This window comes from Peromyscus eremicus, chromosome X (assembly GCF_949786415.1).
Source record: "Peromyscus eremicus chromosome X, PerEre_H2_v1, whole genome shotgun sequence".
NCBI lineage: Eukaryota > Metazoa > Chordata > Mammalia > Rodentia > Cricetidae > Peromyscus > Peromyscus eremicus.
This window is the reverse complement of record NC_081439.1, coordinates 19,062,013-19,088,722: the sequence shown is the minus strand read 5'-3', so window position 1 is coordinate 19,088,722 and position 26,710 is coordinate 19,062,013. Positions and strand designations below refer to the sequence as shown.

Below are 26,710 nucleotides of genomic sequence, written 5' to 3'. Positions count from 1 at the left end.
TAAAAAAAAAAACAAATATGAACATGCAAATTTGTGGTCCATATTAAAGGTCAATCTTATCATCTTGAAAGATATGTAGTAAAGGTGAATATTCCCACGTGAAAGATCTGGACTATAAGTAGGTCTTTGCATTTCAGAGGATATAATTAAGAAAAAAAAAATCCCTCCCATGTGTGCCCAGTAATTAGAGTTTTAGTTAATTCCAGATATTATCAAGTAGACAATCAAGAATAGTTTTTGGCTATTTGATGCGTCACTTAATAAGAAATCAATTTTAAAGACTTCACTCTGACATTTCATGGGTCCCCATTGGAACCCATTTGTTGCCCATGACCAACCACATAGCACTTGTAGTCATGGAAACATAAGAATGCGTATAATTCACTTAAGTTTGGCAGTCAGTAACACTTGAATTTCCTAGAAGAGAGATAAAAAGGTAAGAATTTTATATTTTCCATGTTGTTTTCATTAATCAGCTTCAAGATCTTAAGACATAAGATGCCAAAGAAGGTCTCTGACATATTGATTAGGGTATTTTTGTACATGTTTTCCATTTGAGTAAATCCTTCTGAACATCATAAGTGACAGGAAGACCCAAGGGAATAATAACTCTCCAGTGTTTACACTGCCCATTTATCTGTGTACCTCACTGAAGTTTGTGAATGGGAATTAGTGTCTCTGGTATTTCCCTATGTATAAAATGAGAATAACAATTGTCTGGGTATCATTCAAGGGTCACTAATATCCTGAAGTGTTTAACATAGGTCCTAATTAAGTAAAACATGTGCTGTGAATTCAAAAGTTTCTGAGAGCCCAACCATCAACAAGGCGTTGTTCTGAGCAGAAACATGTGCCTAACAGGACTTCTTTTACTCAGGTGCTTCACCACTTCATGTGACTCCCTCTCTAATTAGTATTTCCTGTGAATTAGAAGAAGACTTGTGATATTGTCATCTTCCAAATGGATCACTTCGCCCCTAACACAAAAAGGTAAAAACATAACATATGCTACATGAAGGATTTCTACTTGTTTCTTTACAAAACACTTGTGTCTACTCTTGGGGGTTCAGACAAGGGCAGTACCACATCCTGCCAAGCTAGCTCATTTGGCACAAAATCATTCTCCCTCCTGCTTTCATTTTTGCTTTGACGCATACTGCTCCTGCAGTCACTGCCTCAGATCTCTCTTGGCAAGAAAGAGCTCATGGTGATACCCAAGCCACCATCAATTGCAAACTGATCTTGTTGATGTAATTTCCCAAGCAGTAAGTCTACAATCTTCACCATTTTAAGAAGCACATTCCATAGGAGATTATGGAACAGCAGGTAGCTCGTGGATAATGCTTTCCGGCAAGGAGATTCCATTTATAAGACCCTTAGTAAAAGGTGAAAGATTTATACCATCTGAAGAGAAACAGGGAGTCCAGTTGAAGAGAGAGATGAGGGATTATATGAGCAAGGGGGGGTTAATATAATGGGGAAATCTACAGCTACAACTGAACCAAGCTCCTGGAAACTCATGAACTTTAGACTGACAGCTGTGAAGCCTGCATGGGACCAGACTAGGCACTCTGCATACAGGACACAGTTGTGTAGCTTGGTTTGTCTGAGGGGCCCCTGACAGTGGAATCAGGATCCCTGGTGCCTGAGCTGGCTTTTTGGGGCCCATTATTTATGGTGGGATGTCTTGCTCAGCCTTGATGCAGGGGGGAGTGGCTTGGTACTGCCCCAACTGAATGTACCAGGCTTTGCTGACACACCACGGGAGGCCTTACATTTTTGGAGGAGGAGATGAAGGGTGGGTTGGGGGGGGGAAGGCTTAGGGGGAGCAGGAGAAAGGATGAGAGGGGGATCTGTGGTTGGTATGTAAAATGAATTAAAAAATTTTCTTTAATAAAAAATACACAAAAAATACCTTAACCTTCTGCATGTGCAATGGCAATGACATATGCACATACTGGAATCACTGAAGGACATTGCTTCTTTCCTTTTGTTGAATAACTCTTCAGGACCACTCATCATGATTTTCTCATTTTCCTTATTGCTACACTCAAAGATCTGAGTTTAGAGAAGATGCAAATAAGTTCCTTCAAAGTGTTAATGTGAAGTGTAAGTTTTGTGTCAAAGATGACATTGGCTCAACCAAAATACCTCAGGATACTTTATATGTTGCACCCAAATGAAGTCAATATTCTCAAAGTGCAATATTGAATATATTAGCAGATACAAAAATTTGCATATCCATGATTCCTCATCTTCTACATACATATTATAGTTTTGTGATTATGGAAAATGAACTCAGCACCTCACACATACTGGATAATGAGTAATCTACCAAAAGCTATATCTACATCCAGTTACACAAAGAAGTTAAAGTTTGTGTTCATGCTGGTTTTAATTACAAAATATTACACATACCTTTCTATAGAATTGAATACCATTTAGGAAAATATGTAAAGAATTATGACAGTATCTGTTCTAACACTCTTGATCTACTTAGCATTCCTTTTTTGTTCATCTTTTATGTTCATATATCTTTGGATATTGAAAGAAGTCAGGTATACAATCCAGAGGTAAAGGCAGACAAACCTGAGATTTCAAGGCCAGCCTGGCATACAGAGTGAGGTCCAAAACAGCCAGACCTGTTACACAGAAAAACCTTGTCTCAAAAATAAATAAATAAGTAAATAAGTAAATAAATAAATAAATAAGTAAATAAGTAAATAAATAAATAAATAAATAAATAAATAAATAAATAAATAAATAAATAAATAAGTAAAAAGAAGTCAGATATGTTTTGGTTTGACATAAATGGGCATACCATCTGTATCATTTTCCTTTTTGCTTCTTTCTTCTCAAGGGTTATACACATTAAAATGCTTGTGTAAGGATCATGCAACAATCCACTACAATAACTTGAGCATTCTTCTCCCCAGAACACTCATTAAAGTTATTTACAATTGTTCTGTTATGCAAAGAGGAGTGCAGTTAGAATTACCTTAAATGACACTGAAAACTAGTATTTCACCTTTAACTCCAAGTATTGAAATTCCAAGTCAACAAACAGGAATATAGCAGCACTTGAAGGATATTGTGAAATTATTGTCCAAAACATCTTACAATGGGAACTCCTGCCACAGTCATAGATTTAAAGGCTTCTTATACATAAGTACAACATTGAGACAGCAAGGGCAAGGTATGAGTATTTAGTACTCTGTAAACCATGATTCATTCACTCTGTTTATCACTCTGCATTTGTGTTTCTGGATTTACTCTATACTTGTTCAATCTTATCTACAGATTTTCACGGGTGAAGGAATGGATCTTCAGACTGACTGGCTTCCTTTGCAGCCTCTTGTCGTTGGGGTTTGGAATAATCCTCCAAAGCAGCCGATACTGGCGCCTCTGGGAATTTGACGACAAGGTTGTTCAGCTTGTGTACATCGGACACTGGGGAGCTTATTACCATCAGGAGTTTAACATCTCTGGTTCTGTGACCAGGATTCTGGTGCACAGCCCTGTCAACTCGACCTGGACCATTTCACCTGAATTTAGATGTGCACAGATCCTGATCTTACTGGCTATGTTTATAAAACCCGTGGTGGTGATTTTTAGCTCAGCGGCTATTAGGGTTAGCATTATCAGAGCCTCAGTCCCTGAGATTCAGATACTCTGCTACAAGTGTTGTGTCTTAATTCTGCTTCTCAGCAGCCTTTGCACAACTCTTTCTGTGACCTGGAACCATGTAGTAGATCTTTATGGTGAGACCACTCTTGATTTTCCACCCACCTTTCCTGTTAGGAAAGAAGACCTGATCAAAAAACACTACACTCATGTGTTCCCCATAGGGGTCCTGACAGCCACCCTGTCACTCTTTGCTATGATTATGTTCCTCTTTGAGATCAGGTCATTGAAATTACAGAGTAACCTGAATGCCCAGGGTACTTCCAAGCACGCCAATCAAAATGCCTGAAGTATGAGCTCTGGTGTTTGCAAAATGTGCCAGAAGACTCCTTGCTCAAATTTACTAACATTACACAATATTCTTGTAGTATTCTACTCATTTAAAATAAAATATTCCTTTGATTATCAGGCTGTGTCTGAAGCTTGTATCTTCCTCTATCTGTCTAATGTCTTCCCTTCCTTAAAGGTGTTCACATCCTAAGCTCTGCATGCAAAGATGATGTGTTCAGATAGTGCCAACTCCTTATGGCAGACAAATGTGTTGGTGAAATGAAACTGGCATAAATCAAAAGACCAACCCTAAGGTGAGTGGTTTGTTATTAAAGTGAAATACAACACAAGGAATTAAGTATGTGTCAGGGTGGAGACCTTTAAGCATTAATGTATATTAAAGAAACACTTTTAAGCCCAAATATATACTGCCTCTGAAGTCTTTCCCATGATGGGACTATCTGAAATTCGCAGGCACCTGCAGTCTACTCTGCTAGGTAAAGGGATCACTGTGTGGAACAACTTGGTTGGATATGGGCATGATTCAGCTGTGTGGAAGATCTCTGAGGGTTAGAGGATTCTACTGAATATGGTTAAGCCACTAATAATGCCCTGAACCCACTCCATCCCAAAGAAGAACCTCTTTGGTGCTCTCACTGAAACAATGAAATGCCATCTCCAAACTGGAGAAATGGGGGAGGGAGCTGGTTTCTGGAAAATAGTGTCTATATTTCCAAGGAGAGCTTCTGAATCATTATGTCTTCTCTGGGTTTAATCAGAAAACAGTGTTTCCCTAATGGGCAGCTCAACCCCTGGACGTAGTGACTACAGCCAGTGTTCCACTGAATAGCTTTATTTTTACTTGGTCCTCTCCCTTTGGTCCCTTCTTCCAGAATGATGTGTATGATGAGACTTTGGTAGAAGAAGAAGAGAAAGGACCAATTAAGGTTCCTAATGAGAAAGACAAGGTAGACATCTATGTAAACTAACTGAGGTAGCCGTGCTCGTCAATTTGTCAGTGGTACAAATTGTTGCTGCATGCTAATGTTCTTTTTAATTTATTATTCATTTTACATACCGACCACATATCTCCCTTTCATCCCTCCTCCTGCTCCTCCCACCCCTCTTCCCATTCTCCAACAGGGTAAGTTCTCCTATGAAGGGACAGCTAAGCCTGGTATATTCAGTTGAGACAGGACCAAGCCCCTCCCCAGCTTTTGAAGGGTGAGCAAGGTGTCTGACCATAGGTAATGGGATTCAAAAAGCCAGCTCATGCACCTGGGATAGATCCTGATCATACTGCCAGGAGCCCTTCAAACAGACTAAGCTACACAACTGTCTCCCATATGCAGAGGGTCTAGTCTGGTCCCATGCAGGTTCCACAGCTGTAGGTCTAAAGTTCATGAGTTTCTTTGAGCTTGGGTCAATTGTCTCTGTAGATTTCCCCCATCGTGATCTTGATACCCCTTGCTCATATAATCCCCTTCCCTCTTTTCCACTGGACTCCCAGAGCTCGGCCTGGTGCTTAGTTGTGAATCTCTGCACCTGCTTCCATCAGTTACTGGATGAAAGTTCTATGATAACAGTTAGGGTATTCATCAATCTGATTACTGGGGTAAGCCAGTTCAGGCACCCTCACCACTATTGCTAGTAGTCTAATCTGGGCTTGTCCTTGTGGTCCTGGGAATTCCCCTAGAAACAAGTTTCTCCCTTACCCCATAATGTCTCCCTCTATCAAGATCTCTATTTCATTGCTCTCCAACTCCATCCCTCCCCTAGTTCGACCATCCTGTTTCCTCATGTTCCCAACCCCCATCCCCTCCCCTCTATTTCCCCTCCATCCCCAGTTTTCTCATCAAGATTTCCTCTGTTTCCCCTTTCCAATGTGATCCATACATCATTCTTAGGGTTCTCCTTGTTTCCTAACTTCGCTGGAGGCATGGGTTGTAGTATGAATATTCTTTGCTTTACATCTACTATCCACTTATGAGTGACTACATGCTATGCTTCTCTTTCTGAGTTTGGATTACCTCACTCAGGATGATACTTTCTAGTTTCATGCATTTGCCTACAAATTTCATGATGTCATAGTTTTTTTTTTTTTTTTTTTTATAGCTGAGTAATACTCTATTGTGTGAATGTACCATATTTTATCTATTCACTATTTCCTTGAGGGGAATCTAGGTTGTTTCCAGTTTCTGCTTATTACAAATAATGCTGCTATGAACATAGTTGAGCAAGTGTCCCTGTGGTATGCTTGAGCATCCCTTGAGTATGCCTAAGAGTGGTATCATTGGGTCTTGAAGTAGACTGATTCCTAATTTTCTGAGAAACTTCCATACTGATTTCCAAAGTGGCTGTACAAGTTTGGACTCCCACAACAGTGGAGGAGTGTCACACTTGTTCCACATTCTCTCTAACATAAGCTGTCGTCAGTGTTTTTGACCTTAGCCATTCTGACAGGTGTAAGATGGTATCTCAGAGTCATTTTGATTTGCATTTCCCTGATGACTAAGGATGTCCAGCAATTCCTTAAATGTCTTTCAGCCATTTGAGATTCTTCTGCTGAGAATTCTCTGTTTAGCTCTGTAGCCAATTTTTTAATTGGATTGTTTGTTATTTTGCTATTTAATTTCTTGAGTTCTTTATATATTTTGGAGATCAGCCCTCTGTCAGATGTGGGGTTGGTAAAGATCTTTTCCCACTCTGTAGGCTGTCGTTTTGTCTTATTTACTGTGTATTTTGCTTTATAGAAGCTTCTCAGTTTCAGGAGGTCCCCTGTATTAATTGTTGCTCTCGATGTCTATGCTACTGTTGTTATATTTAGGAAGTGGTCTCCTATGTCAATGTTATCTAGGCTACTTCCTTTCTATTCTATCAAGATCAGTGTATCTGGATTTATGTTTAGGTCTTTGATCCACTTGGACTTGAGTTTTGTGCATGGTGTTAGATACGGATCTATTTGCAATCTTCTACATGTTGACATCCAGTTATGCCAGCACTATTTGTTGAAGATGCTTTCTTTTTTCCATTGTACAGTTTTGGCTTCTTTGTCAAAAATCATATGTTCATGTGTATGGATTAATATCAGAAGCTTCAATTCAATTCCATTGGTCCACATGTCTGTTTTTATGCCAATACCAAGCTGTTTTTATTACTAGAGCTCTATAGTAGATCTTGAAGTCAGGGATGGTGATGCCTACAGAAATTGCTTTATTGTGAAGGATTGTTTCAGAAATCTTAGTTTTTTGTTTCTCCATATGAAGTTGAGTATTGTTCTTTCCAAGTCTGAAGAATTTTGTTGGGATTATGATGGTGACTGCATTGAATCTGTAGATTGCTTTTGGTAAGATTGTCATTTTTATTATGTTAATACTACCTATCCATGAGCATGGGAGATCTTTCCATTTTCTGATACCTTCTTCAATTTCTTTCTTCAAGGACTTAAAGTTCTTGTCATATAGGCTTTTCACTTGTATGGTAAGGGGTACCCAAGATATTTTAAATAATTTGTGGCTATTGTAAAGGGTGATGTTTCTCTGATTTCTTTATTGGCCCATCTATCATTTGTGTATAGGAGGGCTACTGATTGTTTTTTTTTTTTTTTTGGTTAATCTTGTATCCTGCCACATTACTTAAGGTGTTTATCAGTAATGGTCGAATTTTTGGGGTCAATTATGTGTACTATCATATCATCTGCGAATAGTGAAAGTTCGACTTCTTCCTTTACACTTTGTATCCCCTTAATCTCCTTTTGTTGTCTTATTGATCTAGCTAGAACTTTGAGTACTGAATTGAATAGATATCGGGAGAGTGGACAGCTTGTCTTGTTCCTGATTTTAGTGGAACCGCTTTGAGTTTCTTGCTGTTTAGTTTGCTGTTGGCTGTTAGCTTACTGTATATTGCCTTTATTATGTTTAGGTATGTTCCTTGTATCACTGATCTCTCCAAGACTTTTATCATGAAGGGATGTTGGATTTTGTCAAGGGCTTTTTCAGCATCTAATGAGATGATCATGTGTTTTTTTTTCTTTCAGTTTGTTTATATGGTGGATTACACTGACAGATTTTCATATGTTGATCCATCCCTGAATCTCTGGGATGAAGCCTACTTGATCGTGGTGGATGATGTTTTTATGTTTTCTTGGAATCAGTTTGCCAATATTATATTGAGAATTTTTGCATCAATGTTCATGAGGGAGATTGGTCTGTAATTCTCTTTCATAGTTGTGTCTTTATGTTGTGTGGGTATCAGGGTAACTGTAACCTCGTAAAAAGAGTTTGGCAACGTTCCTTCTGTTTCTATTGTTCGGAACAATTTCAGAAAAATTGGAATTAGCTCTCCTTTGAAATTCTGGTAGAATTCTGCACTGAAACCAGTTGGCCCTGGGCTTTTTTTTATTAAGAGCCTTTTGATGATTCCTTCTATTTTCTTAGTGGTTATAATTCTATTTAAGTTGTTTATCTGATCCTGATTTAATTTTGGCATATGGTACCTATGAAAAATAAACTGTCCATTTCTTTTACATTTTCCAATTTCGTGGAGTACAAGTTTTCAAAGTATGACCTAATGATTCTCTGGATTTCCTCAGTGTCTGTTATTTTGTCCCCCTTTTCATTTCTGATTTTGTGAATTTGGATATTCTCTCTCTGCTTTTTGGTTAGTTTGGATAAGGGTTTGTCTATCTTGTTGATTTTCTCAAAGAATCAACTCTTTGTTTCATTGATTCTTTGTGTTGTTCTCTTTGTTCCTATTTCATTAATTTCTGTCCTGAATTTGATTATTTCCTGGCATCAATTCCTCCTGGGTGAGTTTGCTTCTTTTTGTTCTAGAGCTTTCAGTTGTGCTGTGATTTCTCCAACTTCTTTATGTAGGCACTTAGTGCTATGAACTTTCCTCTTAGCACAGCTTTCATAGTGTCCCATAAGTTTGAGTATGTTGTGCATTCATTTTTGTTGAATTCTGGGAAGTCTTTAATTACTTTATTTCTTCCTTGACCCAGGGGTGATTCAGTTGAGCATTGTTCAGTTTCCAAGAGTCTGTAGGCTTTCTGTAATTTTTGTTGTTGTTGAAATCTAACTTTGAGACCTGGTGGTCCAATAAGGTACAGTGGGTTATTCTAATTATTCGTAACTGTTGAGATTTGTTTTGTTACCAAGTATGTGGTCAATTTTGGAGAAGGTTTCATGGGGTGCTGAGAAGAAGGTATATTCTTTTGTGATAGGGTGGAATATTCTGTAGATATATATTAAGTTCATTTGAGTCATAACTTCTGTTAGTTCCCTTATTTCTCTGTTAAGTTTCTGTCTGGCAGACCTGTCCATTGTTCAGAGTGGTGTGTTGAAGTCTCTCACTATTAGTGTGTGGGGTTTGATATGTGATATAAGCTTTAGTAATGTTTCTTTTACAAATATGGTTGCCCTTGTATTTGGGGAATACATGTTCAGAATTGAGACTTCATCTTGATGGATTTTCCCTGTGATAAATATGAAATGCTCTTCTTCATCTCTTTTGATTGATTTTAGTTTGAAGTCTATTTTGTTAGATATTAGGATAGCTAAACTAACTTGTTTCTTAGGTCCATTTGATTGGAAAGTTTTTTCCCAACCCTTTACTCTGAGGTAATTTTGGTCTTTGAGGTTGAGGTGTGTTTCTTGTATACAGCAGAAGGATGAATCCTGTTTTTGTATCCATTCTCTTAGCCTGTGTCTTTTATAGGTGAATTGAGTCCATTAATATTAAGGAACATTAATGACCAGTGATTGTTAATTTCTGTTACTTTTGGTGGTAGTGTGTGTTTCCCTTCTTTGAGATTTGCTGGTGTGAGACTATCTTTTCCTTATGTTTTGGTGGCTGCAGCTAACTTTCTTGGATTGGAGTTTTCCTTCTATTGCTTTCTGTAGGACTGGATTTGTTGATATGTAATGCTGAAATCAGATTTTGTCATGTAATATCTTGTTTTCTCCATCTATGGTGATTGAAAGCTTTTCTGGGTATTGTAGTCTGGGCTGGCATCCATGGTCTCTTGGTGTTTACAGCACATCTGTCCAGGACCTTTTAGCTGTCAGAATTTCCACTGAGAAGTTAGGTGTAATACTGATAGGTCTGCCTTTATATGTTACTTGACCCTTTTCCTTTTCTGCTCTTAATATTCTTTCTTTATTTTGTATGTTTAGTGTTTTGACTATTATGTGGTGAGGGGAATTTTTGTGGTCCAGTCTATTTGGTGTTCTGTATGCTTCTTGTACCTTCATTGGCATGTCTTTCTTTAGGTTGCGAAATTTTTCTTCTATAATTTTGTTGAGTATATTTTCTGTGCCTTTGAGCTGGAATTCTTCTCCTTCTTCTATCCCTATTATTCTTAGGTTTGGTCTTTACATGGTGTCTCAGATTTCCTGGATGTTTTTGTTAAACATTGCTGGATTTAACATTTCCCTTGACCGATGAATCTATTTCCTCTATCATATCCTCAACACCTGAGATTCTCTTTTCCATCTCTTTTATTCTTTTGGTTATGCTTGCTTCTATAGTTTCTGTTCATTTACTCAGATTTTCCTGTTCCTGAATTCCCTCACTTTATGTTTTCTTTATTGCCTCTATTTCAATTTTCAAGTCTCAAACAGTTTCCTTTACCTATTTGATTGTTTTTACTTGGGTTTCTTGACTTTCTTTAAGAGATTTCTTTATTTCCTCCAATTTTTGTTTGTTTTTACCTCCATTTCTTTAAGGTAATTTTTCATTTCATTTTTTTAGGGCCTCTATCATCTTCATAAAGTTGTTTTTAAGGTCATTTTCTTCTGGATCATCTCCTTTGGGATGTTCAGGTCTTGCTGTTGTAGGATCACTAGGTTCTGGTGGTACCATATTGCTCTTTATGCTGTTTAATGTGTTCTTACACTGCCATCTACCAATTTCTTCCCTTAATCTGAACAGGTGGAACTCCATATCACTCTTCTTCCAATTGGTGCAAGTAGGGCCTCTGGTTCCTGTGGTTGTTCTTCTTCCCAATTGGTCCAGGAGGGGGCATATGGCTCTGGTGGTCACTGGTGGTGCAGGGTATGGTTGGCAAGTGGGTAAGGGTGGGAGGAGGCTACTGCCTGGTTTCTGGAGCTGCACTGGCTTGGGTGAGGGGCACAGAATATGCCCATGGGGCCTAGGGGCTAGAGAACTGGGATGACCAGTCCAGAGATTGGAGACTTACCTGTTCCCAATCAGTGCATGATGGTTGTATGGCTCTGGTTGTCCTTGGTGCCACTGGGGCTGATTGGTTTGTAGAGCTCCATGTCCTTTATATAGGCTTCCAGTTGAAAGTGTGTCCCTGATTAGAGTTTAAATATCTAGATTAAAGGTGTGTCTTCCTTTCTCAAAGGTCTGAGTCTGAAGTGGATCTTCCCACTTCAAATGATCGAATTAAGCAAAAATTACCTAGCAGGTGTAAGAGTCCAATTTGGGGTTTTAGTTAATTCTAGCTGTAGTCAAGTAGACTACAAAGAGGAGCCACCACGCATCCTGAGTGAGGTCATCTAAACCCCAAAGGACAAATATGGTATGTGTTTACTTATACGTGGATATTAGCTTTTAAGTATTTCATAAGTAGATTCTAATATGTATACACACAAAGGCAAGATATGAAGTAAAGGATTTGCTGAGGGAAAGAACCAAGAAAGGGAAAATAGAATATATAGGTATGGATAGATGAGGGTGAGCACCAACTTCAAAGAAGCTGATTAAATGGAAAGGAAGAAGGAAACTAGGGATATTAGAGGAAATATGAGGAGGAAGAGCTAAAACTAAGTGTCACTTGAAGGGTTGAATGGAAACCTAATACAGTAGGGGCTTCTGACAGTATACACATATATTAAAGAAATCCAAATGGAATCACCAAATAACAAGGGAGACAAAGACCCAACTAGACATCTCTCATCACCATGGAACATCCAGTGCCAGGAATGGGTTACATCTAATTGAGTTGTTGGTCAAAGGGGCCTCATGGAAACCCCTAGGCTATTGTCAACTCTATTGGTTGCTCTTTACAAACTGAAGGTCAGGCTCTTCTGTTGAGAAGAACACCTACATATTACTTTGAATAGAGAGAAGTCAAGTTCATGCCTACCTAGAGCCTTCACCCTTACTGAGTAGTGTTCATAGGGTACTCTACACAATATTGGAGGAGAAATATAAACAACAGGCTACAAAATCTTAAAACTTCAATTGTGATCTGCCTGCATTATACACTGCTTCAAGCGTTGTACAAAAGTTGCAGAAGTATCCTACAACTATCTGTTTGGATTTAAGGTCTATCTATGAGATGTATCTCATGCTTGACACTAATTTGGTAGCCAAGAACCTGAGACTAAATAGGACATGGTCTGGATAGAAAACTGCTGTTCTACTAGTAGTAATGACATTCTGCTATACTCATAGTTCAGAGTCTTACTCAGCCACCATCAGAGAAGCTTATGCCTTAAGTATAAGGGAACAAATACAGAGACCCAGAACTGGACAATGTGCAGAGAGTGAGAAACTTTGGAACACTCAGTCCTAAATAGGATGTCTCCATAATTCCCTCCTCTTAGGGCTCAGGGACCTTTGAGGAAGAGGAGGTAAAAAGATTTTGAGAACTAGTATGGATAGACTACACTAAGGAAAGAGTGCATTCTAGAAACAAAATGACTGGGACACATGAACTCAGAGAAACTATGACAGCATGCACAGAGTCTGCATAGATATTGTTGTAGGATATTCACCAGAGAAGACCACTCAGATTTAAACCTACTTGGACTTAAGCCAATATAAAGTCTTTTATTGGCCACCCAGGGGTTACACTGTGTGTTTGGAATCCTAATGTAGCCCAAGCCTTTCTCGGGGTGAGATTTTAAATATAAGAATCATGTTCTGGGTTGACTCTGGTGATCAAGAACCCTTAGCCAGAACTACAGAGGGCAAAAAGCAAAGTTAGAACACTGAGGGACTTCACAGAACCATAGACTTTGATGGATTATATCATTGTTTCTGTTTTTGTCAAGAGGTACTGTCTATGTGATGAGTTTTACAGCCTGAATAGCACTTCCATCATGGAGTCAGTTGTGCTAAGGTCTCAAGCCCTACTAAGATCTGGGGTCCTGTTACGTTCCACACTGGTCTTAGAGAATGAGTCAAACTGTGGACTCATTCTGCCCTAAAGAGGTATCCTAAGGACCATTAATTTGACTGAACTCATACATAATTGAACAAATAGTTTAAGATGCAGAAGACCAATGTTAATCCAATCAAAATGAGAATTCAAGTCCCAGTTAGTGTTTATAGCAGAGTAGTTAACCAGGGAGATTAAGGGAACAGAAACTGGTTCAGTTATATAGATATATCTTTGTTTCTTTTTCTTTTTCAGTTTTTTTCAATCATAGCAAGATTTTTTTTAATTACTCCTAATTAATTAGTATAGAAACAACATGTTTTTATTCCTAAAGCCAGACATAGTTTTCTTTATCCCATGGGAAGTAAGTCTAAGTAATTTTCTAGGATCATTCCTGTAAGGGAATATAGCCATTGTTTTAATACCTCTGAGTCCTGATCAATCTGCGGACTTAGTTTAGAATGTATCAGAAAAGGCATATTTAGTCAAACAATTGAGACATACACACCAACTATTCTCAGGGGATCAGTATTATTATTGTTATCCAGATGAATGAAACCACAAGGCAGAATAGCAGGCATCAGAATAAGGGGAAGTGCCTACGTTAAAGGTTTTGAATATTAGACAAGTTCCAGTCATTTGTAAGTCATTTAAGTTTAATTTGGGTTGTGCCCCAGACACAGTGATTTTTGTCAGTCAGTGTGTTGACAGTTTTACCAGCAATCCTGGCTGATTTTTGGCAGGAAATGATTAACTCTATTACCTGGTTCCCTTCCTGTGGCAGAGTCAGAATTCCCAGGTTTTCCCTGCTTTCCAAAGGCCAGAATATTTCTTAAGGAATTTTTCAGGAAGCTTCAGTTTTACAACCCCAATTTTTGCAGTGGAAATTCCCTTGTTTCTGGTAAACAGGAGGTCAAGCTGCTGGGGCATGCGTAGAGTTGCAAACTTTGTGTTCCTACCTCAAAATATAAACTTTTACACCCTCACTTTCTCCAGTACAGCCAGACACTTAAAATGGGACGACTTCCAAACATAATATAATATGGGGATAAATCTCTCCCTTATGTTGTGCAGCAGACTGAAGCATAGCAAAGGAATGAAGCATATCCATCTCTCGCTGGACTCTCATGAGAGCTTTATTAGTTTCTTCTCATGTCTTGCTTATTCCTTTACCTGGCAAGAACTCTGAGGTCTATATGCACAATGAAGTTTTTAAACTGTATCTAAAGCTTTAGCTATTGAGAGGGTTTTTTTTTTCCTATGAAAACTAGGCCATTGTTGGACTCCATTGCTAGCAAGAGGTCAAATCAGGAGACCATGGGGGATCTTTTTAGTTACTATTTGAACAGTTTCAGTCACAGTGAAGAACACTTCTTACCCATCCAGAACAGCTATCTATAGAAACTAGCAAGTACTAAGCAGGTTGGATCTAGGTGAATCCAGTTTTTCCAGAGTTTGGTAGGGTGTTAGTCTCTCATACTGTCCCCTTCCTGGGTATGGATTCTTTGTTTTGGATTCACTTGAGTACAAACCTGGCATCTGGCTGAGACATTCAGCACTAGGATGCTCAGTCTAGGCATAACATACCTTGGTCTGAGTAACTCAAATCTTTTGTGGATCTTAGATCAGTTACCAGAGTCCTATCTGTTGTTTATGAGAGAATGATCTTTCCTTCTGGTGTCCTCCATCAACCTGTGGATTTGAGTTGTTCATTTCTTCTTTACCATGTGGTCTCAGGTAGCACTGGATTGTGGTATGTCATCAGAATTTCAAAAGCCCCACTGGTATTAGTTCCCATTGTCTGGCAGCCACGTCAGAAGCCCAACAGTGTGGAGGACAACAATTTGTAGAGGAAAGCAAGTAATCTTTAGGAGGCCAAGATTTTTTTGTATAAAGTCTGGGGCCCTGTCACAGTCTAAGCCAGATGGGCTCCCAGTGATGAAAGGGGAATTGGACACAAGCCCTCATCCTTAACCCAGAAACTCTCTCCAATTGACAGCCACTCACAAAGGAAAAACTAATTTTCACCAGTGGAGTGTCACTGGGTGCACAAATCGCACTCAATGGTGCCCCATTCCCAGCAGCAAATGGCCAGGACAAAATGTACTCAAAGTTATATTAGAGTTTTTTTGTCTTATAAAGCTTTGTCAAGGCATTTTTTTCTTTCTTTTTTGCATTTTAGCCTTTTTGCTTATATATTATGGTTTCTGATTTTGTGTTTTATGTGATTTCTGTGTGTCCATGTGTATGTGATTCCATCTGCATGTGTTTCTTTTCCTTTCTCTTTGGTTGCTTTTTTTTCTGTTTTTTCCTATTCTTTCTCCCTGTTTGTTTTTTAGTTTCCTGTTTGTTTTTAATGAAAAAGAGAAAGAAAGTATGTAAGTGTTTGGATTTTGGTGGGTAGGAAAGTGGGCACAAACTGGGAGAGAGGATGACAGTGGAAATTATAATCAGAACATGTTGTGCAAAATATATTTTCAACAAATATTACAATAAATAAAGAAATATTTAATTAAAAATTTAAAAAGTCTTTATGAGCAATGGAAAACACCACCAATCTATAAAGAACATGTTTATTATATAGCTCATTAATAGAATTTATTTGAAAGATTGTCAACATTACAACTGAGGAGCACATAATGGGAATAATAATTGGCTATATGAGAAAGTTTATCCTAATAATAGTATTTGATTAAGAAATAATCTTACTCATTATCTTCCAAGTACACCACATACAATGTCATGCTCGATATATTCAAAGATGACTGTAGGACAAAAAAACCATAAGTACAAAAGGGTCACCTCCCAAAAGATGAAAAGAATTTATTTGGTTTTCACAATCTGAAATTGTGCAAACAACTGTAAAGTCACAGCCAAACCAAGCTGGTGGGAATTCAGAAAATTTGGATCAACAACTGTGGAGCCTGCATAGGACTGGACTGGGCCCTCTGCATAGTGAGACAGTTGCATGACATGATCTGCTTAAGGGGTCCCCTGGCAGTAGGATCAGAATCTGTCCCTGGTGCATGATCAGGCCTTTTTGGAGCCCACTTCTGTGATGTGACACCTTGCACGGCCTTGAGGCACAGGGAGGGGCTTGGACCTGCTTCTACTAAGTGTACCTCCCCATGGGAGGCCTTACCTTCTTGTAGGAGGGAATGTGGAGTGGGTTGGGAGGGGGAGGCTACAGGAGCAGGAAGAAGGAAGAGGGGAATCTTTGGCATGTAAAATTAATTTTAAAACTTTTTCTTAATGAAAAAAATTTTAAAAAGAGAGATAATAAAATATTTTCTTTAATTTTGCCAAATACAAATGAACTGGATATTGCAACTGTAACTCTTACTTGATAACTGTTTTGTTGTATATAATCTTACTATGTTAAGGTTAAAACATTACTTTTGAATTAGACAAAAATGTAGAAATGCTGTGGAACAATCTTTGTACACTGTCTATATGTGTTGCTTCCAATGTTGATGAAAAGCTATTTGGCTGAGAGCTAGGCAGGAGTTTGATGGCAGAGAGAATTCTGGGAAGAAGAGTGGAGTCAGAGGCCTCAAAAGCCAAATCCAGAAAAAGCAACGTGAGAAGTTCATAGATGAGGTAAACGAGTCTTGTGGCAGCAATATATTAATAGAAATTGGTTAATTTAAGTTGTAAGAACTAGCTAGTAATAAGCCTGAGGTATTGGCCAAGCATTTATAATTAATAATAAGTCTCTGAGTGATTATTTGGGAGAAGGCTTGGGGGACAGAGCTGACCGGTGGTTCTGAAGAAAAACTCTATCTACAGTTGGGGATGGGGAAGGCATCTCTTCTTTGCCCATGCTGCCACATAACAGATGAGTAATGGAGACAGACCTCTCATGCTCACAACTTGCGGGCTGGCTTACTCATACCTCTGTCAACAGGGTTGGCACTATTGCATTGCCCAGGCAAGATGCAAGGCCTTCTCTACTGAGTGTTGCAGCTGGTGGTGGACAGAGTCAGCTCTTCTGCTCTACTACTTTGGGGCCAGCTCTCCCACCTGCCTCAGGTCTTAATGAATGGGGGGAGGACATCTCTCTCCAGCCCATGTTGCTACATGACAGATGTAGAATGGGGACAGCTCTCTTATGCTAACAACTTTGGGACTGGTTCACCCATACCTCTTCCAACAGGAATAGCTCTATTGTTCTGCCCAGGTGAGGTGAGGGCCTGCTCTCCCGACTGTTGCAGCTGGTGGGGGACAGGAGTAGCTCTCCTGCTCACATGCCCTTGGGGCCAGCTCTCCCATCTTCCTCAGACATTGATGGGTGAGGGGAAGGATTCCTTCTCTCACTAATGCTGCCACATGTCAGAAGAGTAATGTTTTTCACATTCTTTAGGGAATCACTTTCCCCGAATGATGGTGTTCTTCCTTTATAGAATATTTTCAGTTTCATGGTGTCCTGTTTAAAAACTATTGGTCTTAGTTCCTGTGCTAAGACTGTTCTACTCAGAAATTCTCTTCCTCTGCCCATAAGTTCAAACTTGTTCTACACTTTCTCTTCTATTAGGTTCATAATATCTGGTCTTATGTTGAAGACTTTGCTCCATTTGCAGTTGAGTTTTGTGTAGGATAAAAACATATAACTATTTGCACTAGTCCACACTTAGCAGTCCTGTATTTCCAACAACATTGGTTAAAGATATTGTGTTTTCTGCAGTGTATGTTTTTGGCCTATTGTGAAAGATCAAGGATCCATGTTTCTGTGAATTTATGTCTGGGTTTTCCATTTGACTCCAAGGGTCAATGTCCCTGTTTTTATGCTAATACCATGCTGCCTTTTATTACTATCACTTAGTAGTACAAGTTGGTATTTGGGATGGAAATGACAGTATCCACAGACTTGGTGGCTACAAAATTTTGCTTCCTTTCTTCTCAATAACTTGTGATATCCCCCAGGACATGGTTTTTCATGAACATTAACACTACATCCAAATATTTGAAGTGATTTAAATAAGATGGTGCATATAGTAAATGTGGAGCAATAGCTTTGTTGTTGTTATTGTTAAAGAAGATGGTGGTTCACACAGATAGTCAGGATATGCAACAATCAAATGAAGCTGGTTACCTGAAAATCTACATTTGAGTAAGTTGTGAGTAAATGATGGAAATATCCAGGAGTCTTCATGTTTTACATGTAGATTTTGGACTTTTGGCACTAAGGAATGGATATAGCATCTCTCAAATGTTAAGCATTCACTATTTCACTGAGGAATATTCTTAGCCCAGATATTTATATATTTTGAAAGTCATTCTTACTGAGGCTTTAATATGAAATTAGTATAGCTTTTTAAAAATCTGCATATTTCATAAAAATGTACAGGTAAGATATTATACATTGTTAGTCTGATGGGCTGAGAGTAACTTTTTCAGTTATAATTTTACATTCACGTTTCTGTATGTGTTCATGTGTGTGTTTGTGTGTGTGTACATACACACAAATATACATGCTTCACATATGTAGAGGGAACATCTGCTGTAGTTATGGAGTTGAGGGCTTCTTATACTCTTACCTATAGTATATTGAACCCTAATACATAGATAGACTACTTAAAAACAATATTGATACAGCACTGATAAAGGATAAGAGCTTGGTGCTCTGTAAATCATGATTCATTTAGATTTCCCACCCTCCCTTGTGTTCCTGGCTTGACTATATATTTATTCAATCTCATCTTCAGATTTGCCAATGGAAAGAAATGCATCTTCAAGCTGAGTGGCCTCCTTTACAGCCTGTCAGCTTTGGTGTTTGAAATAGTCATTGCAAATTGCCAATCCTGGTGCCTGTGGAAATTCAACAATAAGGTTGTAAAATTTGTGTCCTTTGGACTCTGGGAGGCTTATTACCCTCAAGAGTTTAATGTCTCAGGGACTGTAATCAAGATGCTGGTGCATACTCCTATCAATTCCACCTGGACAATTTCACCTGAATTTCAGTATGCACAGACCATGATAGTGTGGGCCATTCTGATGAAGCTTGTAGTTTTGATTTTTGGTGCAGCTGCCATTAAGATCAGCTGCATGGAAGACCCATTCGTGGAGATGGAGATATATTGCTACAAGGTCTCTGTCTTAGTTTTGTGTGTTAGCAGCCTGTTCACATTTGTTTCCATGAGCTGGAACCACTTCATAGAGTGTTATGGCCAAACCACTCTTGACTTTCCACCAGACTTTCCTGTGAAAAAGGAAGCCTTGATAAGCAAACATTATACTTTTGTGTTCCCATTAGAGGTCCTGACAGACACCATGCCACTCTTTGGAGTGACGACGTTTCTCTGTGAGATAAGCTCTTTGAAACTACAAAGTTATATGAAGTCCAAGCGTGCTTTCAAATTTACCTAACAAGAGGTCTGAAGCAAGGGCTCCTGCGTTTGCAACCTCAGCCAGAATGCTCCTTGAAGAAATTTCCTCTTCTCAGCCAAAAGTTGTATAATCATCAACTTGTTCTAAATAAAGCACCAACTTGGGCCTCTGGGTCTGTCTGAATTAATTCCTCCTCTATCTGTGTTCCTTACTTTAAATATTTTCACATCCTAAACTCTGAAGGTCATGATCATGTTTTCAGATATTGTCAATGAGCAGTAGCAGGTAAAAATACTCATGAAATATATGTTACAAAAATAAACACAATAAATACCAGGTGAAATCATTTTTTAAGGAAGCTGAAACACATAAGAGCAAACATTCTTGTGTGATGACAGGTAAATCCTTATGTCTATTGCAGCAGAGCAGGACTTCATAGTGTTAGCTCTGAAGACAGTTTGTATTAATTTCAAGGAGTAAGAAGGCTATCCTGTACAATGAGCAGTGGGAACCTCCTTTCTTTATGTTTGTGAAAATCACAAATGCCCAGGCATTTCCAGTGTCCTTTGATGGAAAATGTGGTATAGTAATCAGAGGACAGTTTACCCAACTTGATTTGCTTTGATTCTGAATCAATGCATTCAAACTCACATTAACATGATGGAAAACATAAATTCCTACTGGCCAATCCCACTAACACAAAACATGGCACTTTCAATCCTTTGTCCCCATAAAATAAAGGCTATTAAAAAAAGAATAATTAGTTGATACCATCTCTAAAATTATCTATCATATTTAACAGTCACAAGATTGTCCAGTTGTCCAAAGTCTCCTTTGGCACTCTGGGAGTTTTTCAACTGTGAGACCTTTGGCAATCATAAATCAGCTCACATACTTCTAACATAAAAGGATATGAAGGAAATATTATCGATATAAAAGAGCGGAAAGGAGCTAAAGCAAGGGAAGAAGTGACAGAAAAAGACGTAAACCCTTGAGGGTAAACACTGAATCCAGCAGCTCCATATCTGTCATCTAGTAATATAAAGCAGTGATTCTGGCTTCAAAGGGCTTTTAGGTTCCCTGGCCTTCCATCAATGTTGGCCTTATCAAGCATATTTCATGTCTGTACTACACACGTTCAGCTTTCTACATGAGGTACCTCATGATTCTGGGATGCCGATCATCCTGCGTACCCACTGCAGCACGGGCTTCTCTTTTATATCTTCATGCAAAAGACTTTTTAACCCCCTTGCAGGGACTTTAGCTCTGACACACATTGTCTAAAATTGTCATTCAAAGTTCTAGTACCCAATAATATTGAATCTTCTCTTTCTGCAAATTCAGCACCATGAAGATCATGCTGTCATATTCTTTGTCCAGCTTGATATAGTCTTGGTTGTGCTTGGTTATTTCATTGTTGTTTTTAGCTTAACAAAATCTAGAGTCATCTGAGAAGAGTGGAGCCTGGTCGTTCTGGTAATATTTTTGTTAGTTTTACACACTTCTAAAATTATCCATCTAGAGTCCTCGGGGAAGAGGGAATCTCAGTTGAGAAAATGCCTTCATGAAATTGGTTGTAGGAAAGCCTACAGAGCATTTTCTTGATTAATGATTGATCTTTGAGGGCCAAGGGCACTGTGTGTGGTGCCATGCTTGGATAGGTCATCCTAGGTTGTAAAATAAACATGCTGGGTTACTCTCAGTGGATGAGCAAGTAAGTAGAGTTTCTTCATGGTCTATACATCCATTTTTGCTTTAGGTTCCTTCCTTGATTGCTGACCTAAGTTCCTTCAGTGATGGACTGGTAAATTTCTGTTCTGGCTTTCTCTGGTGAGCAATCCACTCCCCAGAATCAAATGCACCTGTGGCATATCCACTTTAAAAGGAGTAGAATGAGATGTACAGCTTGCACATAGTTTTTGCAGGGTGAGCTCCCCAGAACCTTTCCTGCCATAGCTATGCCTATTGAGCCTGCCTAAATCTGGTCACACAGATACTCCACTGGCTACCTCTGTTGAATTCCACCTGAACTAACCTACCTGTGTCATCCCTGCTCCCCAATCATAATTTTGGATACAGACTGCTCACTATCTTTTCCTGGAGATCATCCTTGAATCACTTCTGTTAACATCATGCACACATTTTCAGGCCTAGCATCCATCATACAGCTCCTGCACATATTTTCACAGTTTAGTTACATCAAACCCCAGTTTTCCTATACCATCCTTATATTTCCAGGTGTGTCTCTATTGGACATATCATCTACCAACTTTGCATGATGAGATCCACAGACATTTGCCCGCAACTGTAATGGTTACCCTTTCATGCCTGACTCTAGTCACACAGCTCCTTCACTGGATTTCCTTGAGAGTAGCCATATTGATAATTCCGCATTTGTAATTTCCATGCTAAGAGGTCTAGCTAAGTGTGTGCAGATCAGGCAAAGGGTATACTTTTTGAGGAAGCCTGAACCTTGCCCTCCAGGGCCATACACTGCTCACAGGCCCTGCTCAGATAAGAGTATCTGCTAGAATTCCCTTTTTGATAGTTCCAAGCCCATTCCTGCTGTTTGCACACTACCAGGCCTAGCTCTGGATGTCCAGATTGTCATTGACATCTCCCCATATCCTTGTTTGCCAGTGGCACCATCTTCACAGATAAGCCTAATTCCAGTCACACATGTACAACACCTGATTTCCCCACCATGATCAAGCCTGCCTGTGCTAATGTCACACTCCATGGTCTTGCTCTGGACTCATAATTCATGCACTGGACTTGAACATTGTGGTCAGTTGCATAGGTATGGCCCCCATAGATTCATGTGTTTGAATGTTGGCCCAAAGGGAGTGGCACTATTAGGAGGTATGGCATTGTTTTAAAGTAGGTATGCCCTTGTTTTAGGAAGTGTGTCGTTGAGTTCCTCATACATGGTCAGTTCACTCAATGTGACAGTTTACTTCCTATTGTCTGTGGACCAAGACAGAGAACTCTCAGCTCCTTCTCCATTGCCATGTCTGCATGCATGTTGCCATGCTTCTTGCCATCACCATAATGAATGAAACTTCTGAAACCTCTGTAAGCAAGCCCCAGTTAAATGTTTTCCTTTTTAAAAGTAGCCATGGTCTATTGGTGAAACTATTAAGGCCACTCCACATAGTTAAAGGGGAGGTTTATTTTGTGGGGTAACTTACAAGTGAAGGGATAGGCTACAGGGTCTGGGAAAGGTGTGACACAATCCGGCGGTGTTCTCTGGAGAACTCTGCTGGGTCTAGCTCCAGCATCCAGGGTCCAGGAACCAAGAGTGCCCATCTTGGGTCTTCAGCATCCTCCCTCAGCCCCGCCTTGTAGGCATGACCATTACTGAAGCCTCAATGGTGGTTGGAACTACCAGGTCAGAGCTAGAATGGCTACCCACTACAATGGTCATGGTGTCTCCTCACAGAAATAGAAACCTTAACTGAGACACCTGTTGAACTCCCCTGAACCTTGGCTTCCAGAGATTTCACCACACTTCAATGGGTAGCTCTGGAGATGTAGCTCCTGCACCAACTTTTCCCGGTAAATTCCCCCAAGAAACGAGGCCACCATTTGCCATGACCTTTCTCCAGGCCAATGAAGATATGTACCCTGCTTTTCTTGTTCATCACCACTGAATCTTGCCTGCAAGAATAATCTACTCTCACCTATGCCTACTTCCTCCATGCTGCTCTGGTTACAACTTTACGTGGTAGTTATGCCAGACTACCTATAAAAGCACACATATAAAATCTCCATAGTCTAAGGGCTATATCTCAATATAGATTGAAGATCGTTCTTGACTAATGAAATTCCCATGAAACTAGCTTGCACGTTCCATTCGTTCACTGCCAATACTATCTCAGGTCATGCATCTTCTGCAGCAGCTTTCTCAAGTAATATATCCTAGAACCAATTACACCTGTGCCATCTGCACACTCCAAGGACTAGATTAGGATGAAAAGACCACACTTTAGGCTTGCCTGAAGATGCTTCCCTGAACTTCACCTTCCAGTGTCATCCTCATATTCCTTTTTCTAGATGTCTAGCTCATAACACACAGATCCCATAATAGCTTTGCCTTTGATCTCCAAAGACCCTTGCCCTCCAACATCAGCCCCATAGTCCTGGGCCTAGTTTTGGTCATACAGTTCCCTCAGTGGCTTTTCCTGGTCAGTTCCTGCAAAGAAGCTTCTCTCTACCATCAACCACTGAGTTATGCTCTTGTGTGCATTGACAATCACCAAAACCCTATCTAATAGTAGTGACACTAAGCCCACCTTGCTCTGCTAGTTCCTATACCAGATTTCCTTGGTCTTTTCTTCAGAAACAGGCTGTCTTGTGCCATCTTCACACTTCCTAAAATTAACATTGGAAGCAGAGATCACACACTGATTTGCATTATCATAGTCTTCAGCACCTCCCTCAGCAGTGTCATCCCCATACTCCCATATATGGCAGTCTATATCCAGAAGCTCAGAGCTCATATCAAGTTTTCCTTGTGTTCTCCAAATAATCTTGTCTGCCAGCACCATCCACATGCTCCCCTACCTAGCTCCTCTCTAGAAGATCTTACAGTTGCTTCCCCTGCAGCACCCCCTCAGAACCAAACCTCCTTCAAACATCTGAACAGTCCAAAGGCTCTCTCTAATTGCACCTATCATGCAACAAGTTTGCCTGATCTCCATATAACCTCACCTGCTTTTACCATTCCCACACTCCCATAAGTAGCTCTGGACATTTGGTTCCTGGACCCACATTTCCTAGTGAGTTCTCCCTGAATCCAGTCCTCTTGAGGTCTCTCGGGACACTCAGACCTAGGTGCCCATGCTTACATTGCTCACCAACTTTGCCTGTTGAGCTTTTCTTAAGCTTTACTGCCAGTGCCATCCCTACACTTTGAAGTCTTGCCTAGTATTGAGGCTGCAGCACTGGCCTTGCTTAGTCACTTCTCACCGAGCCAACGCCACCTGGAACATCTCCATACTCCAGCTTCTAACATTCTCGCTTGCAGAGTTGATGGAAAGGCTTTCCTGGTAATGGTTGTCAGAAAGTTTCCTCAGCACATAGCTTCCAGGAGCCATTCTCCGGCGGTGGATGGGTCCTGCAGAGGGTGTAAGGAGTCGGCAGGGAAAGAAGTGAGCCAGTCCATGGTGGTCGGGAGAATCTTGCAGCCTGACTGACTAGCAGCCAGAGTGTTTCTTTATTTATACAGAATTTAGTTAGCATGGATACATTCATGATGTTCCAAAGCATAGATTATATCATTTTTGGTTTTGGACATGAGTTTCACTTCCTTTTGCTCATCTTTTAGTCATCATTAATAAACTATGACAGAACAGAGTTATCATTTCCAACCATTTTCCCTCAAGTTTTCACATCATTAATAAACACTAATCATTCTTACTCATTAACCCCATAACCCAATTTCTGTGGCCTCTTCCTCAAAGAGGGCACAGACTATTGTTATTGGTTGTTTTTTGGAGGAGCAGTAGTCAGGAGCTACCACCAAAGTTGTTTCATGAGACAGACAAAAAGCTGTACATATAGGATGGAAGAAGACACGCTCAGACAGGTATTGGCTGACATGGCTATTGACAGGCAGAGTTGAAGATATGAGATTGAGAACGGGAATACAACAGCCACAGGAGAGACAAGAGGGACATCCTAAGGCTCTCTGACAGAACATGACAATGGAAGATCCTAAGGGAAGCTGAGAGTGAAAGTAAATGACAGATTGATATAGGAGCAAAGAAGCAGTAATCACAGATATAAATAACAAAAGCACGAATTTTATAAGAACAGACAAACAGCTGCCATCAAGGGGATGGGAAGGCACCCCAGAGGTTGAAGGCTGCCCAAGGGCTCTGGATAAGACTTTTTATAGGCTCTCCAGGCTCTTCTCCTCAGGAAGTCACCTCTTCCATGTTTGGTCCTTCCCCTGGAAGAACAAAGAGGCTGTTTTCCTCCTTTGTTATCCACTAGCACTTTCTGAGTATGACAGCCTCCTGTGGAAGGGGAACAACATCAAGGGCAAGCAACAGCCCTTATTAATGGGATCTTTCTCCTTTTCTAACCATCACAAGTTCCCCTGAACCCTCTCATAACATCCCTGTTAGAGATGAAGATTGAGTGTCATTATGGGGGCGATGCTTTTCTAGGTATTTCCTCCTGATAGGAGATGAAGTTTTAAGCATAGACCAGAGAAAGGAAGGCCCTCCAACGATAGTTCTTAGTTACAATCCAGAGGGATACAGTAAAATTCTCTGGTTTGCATACATCCATGGCACCAGATAGTCATTTGATGACAGTGCCTTATTTGATTTATGTAACAGTACTCACCAAGAAATAATACAAGCATTAGAATAACTATAAGTCCCGTGATTACAAAAAAAACAGTTTTATCTTCATTAGAGGAAGAATACAGGCTAGAAAATCATCCAAAACCCTCTACAGCAGTGGTTCTCAACATGGGATTTGTGACCCCCTTGGGGGCTGCATATCAGATATTTATGTTATGATTCATAAAAGTAGAACAATGACAGTTATGAAGTAGCAATGGCATATTTTTATGGATGGTGGTCACCAGAATATGAAGAAGTTTATTCAAGAGTCATAGTGTTAGGAAGGTGAATGTAGGTTTAGAGGTTTAGAGCCATTGCTCCAACGGTTTCACAGAAATCAATGATGACTTTGAAGATTTCCTTGTGGATTTCATCTGTTGCAAGATGTGCATGAGGAAGAGAGCACAGGTTTGATTCAAGAGGTAAAAACCTCCTCATCTCCCAAGTCAAGTTGAAATTTCATCCAACCTGTTGTCTGGCAGCTATAAATTTCCATAGACGAACATATGCCCACATCACAATTGATGTCATGGAGAAGTTAAACATTCAAATGCTTTCCTAGAATCAATGTGTATGCTTCAAGGATCAGATTTCCTGCTGCTGCAATTCCATTCCAGTATTTTGTCTACATTAAGATGTTAAATGTAGCTCTTGGACAAAATGTCTCATCAACTGTGGTGTTGATCCTATTGTTTGTGTTAGGACAACCAAGATCAAGCACTGTACTTTGAATTCCATGAACAAAAATTGAGGTTGAATTGGCAGCCCCAAAGCAGGGAAGGTGCCTGAGTGAGTACTTTTGTGAGTCGATATGAAGAAATTCAAGGCTCTGCTCCCATTCCAGAGTGACTGGGAGAACATTTATTGTTATTTAAAAGATGTCGGTAGAGGGGACTACCAGTTCTGAAAATCTAGGACTCCAGATTCTGAAGAAACC

General features: G+C 39.7%; 2 protein-coding genes across 2 annotated transcripts; both read left to right on the top strand.

The window, feature by feature from the left end:
• The first annotated feature begins 357 nt into the window (after window positions 1-357).
• LOC131899137 (uncharacterized) lies at window positions 358-4,092 on the top strand. Its single transcript, XM_059250526.1, has 3 exons — window positions 358-436; window positions 878-990; window positions 3,301-4,092. Exons 2-3 carry the CDS (start codon window positions 962-964, stop codon window positions 3,971-3,973), a joined length of 702 nt encoding a protein of 233 aa, XP_059106509.1. The 5' UTR covers window positions 358-436; window positions 878-961; the 3' UTR covers window positions 3,974-4,092.
• A 14,334-nt stretch (window positions 4,093-18,426) lies between these two features.
• LOC131899718 (uncharacterized) lies at window positions 18,427-19,453 on the top strand. Its single transcript, XM_059251199.1, has 2 exons — window positions 18,427-18,434; window positions 18,793-19,453. The coding sequence occupies exons 1-2, from the start codon at window positions 18,427-18,429 to the stop codon at window positions 19,451-19,453; spliced, it is 669 nt and encodes a 222-aa protein (XP_059107182.1).
• The last annotated feature ends 7,257 nt before the right edge of the window (window positions 19,454-26,710 follow it).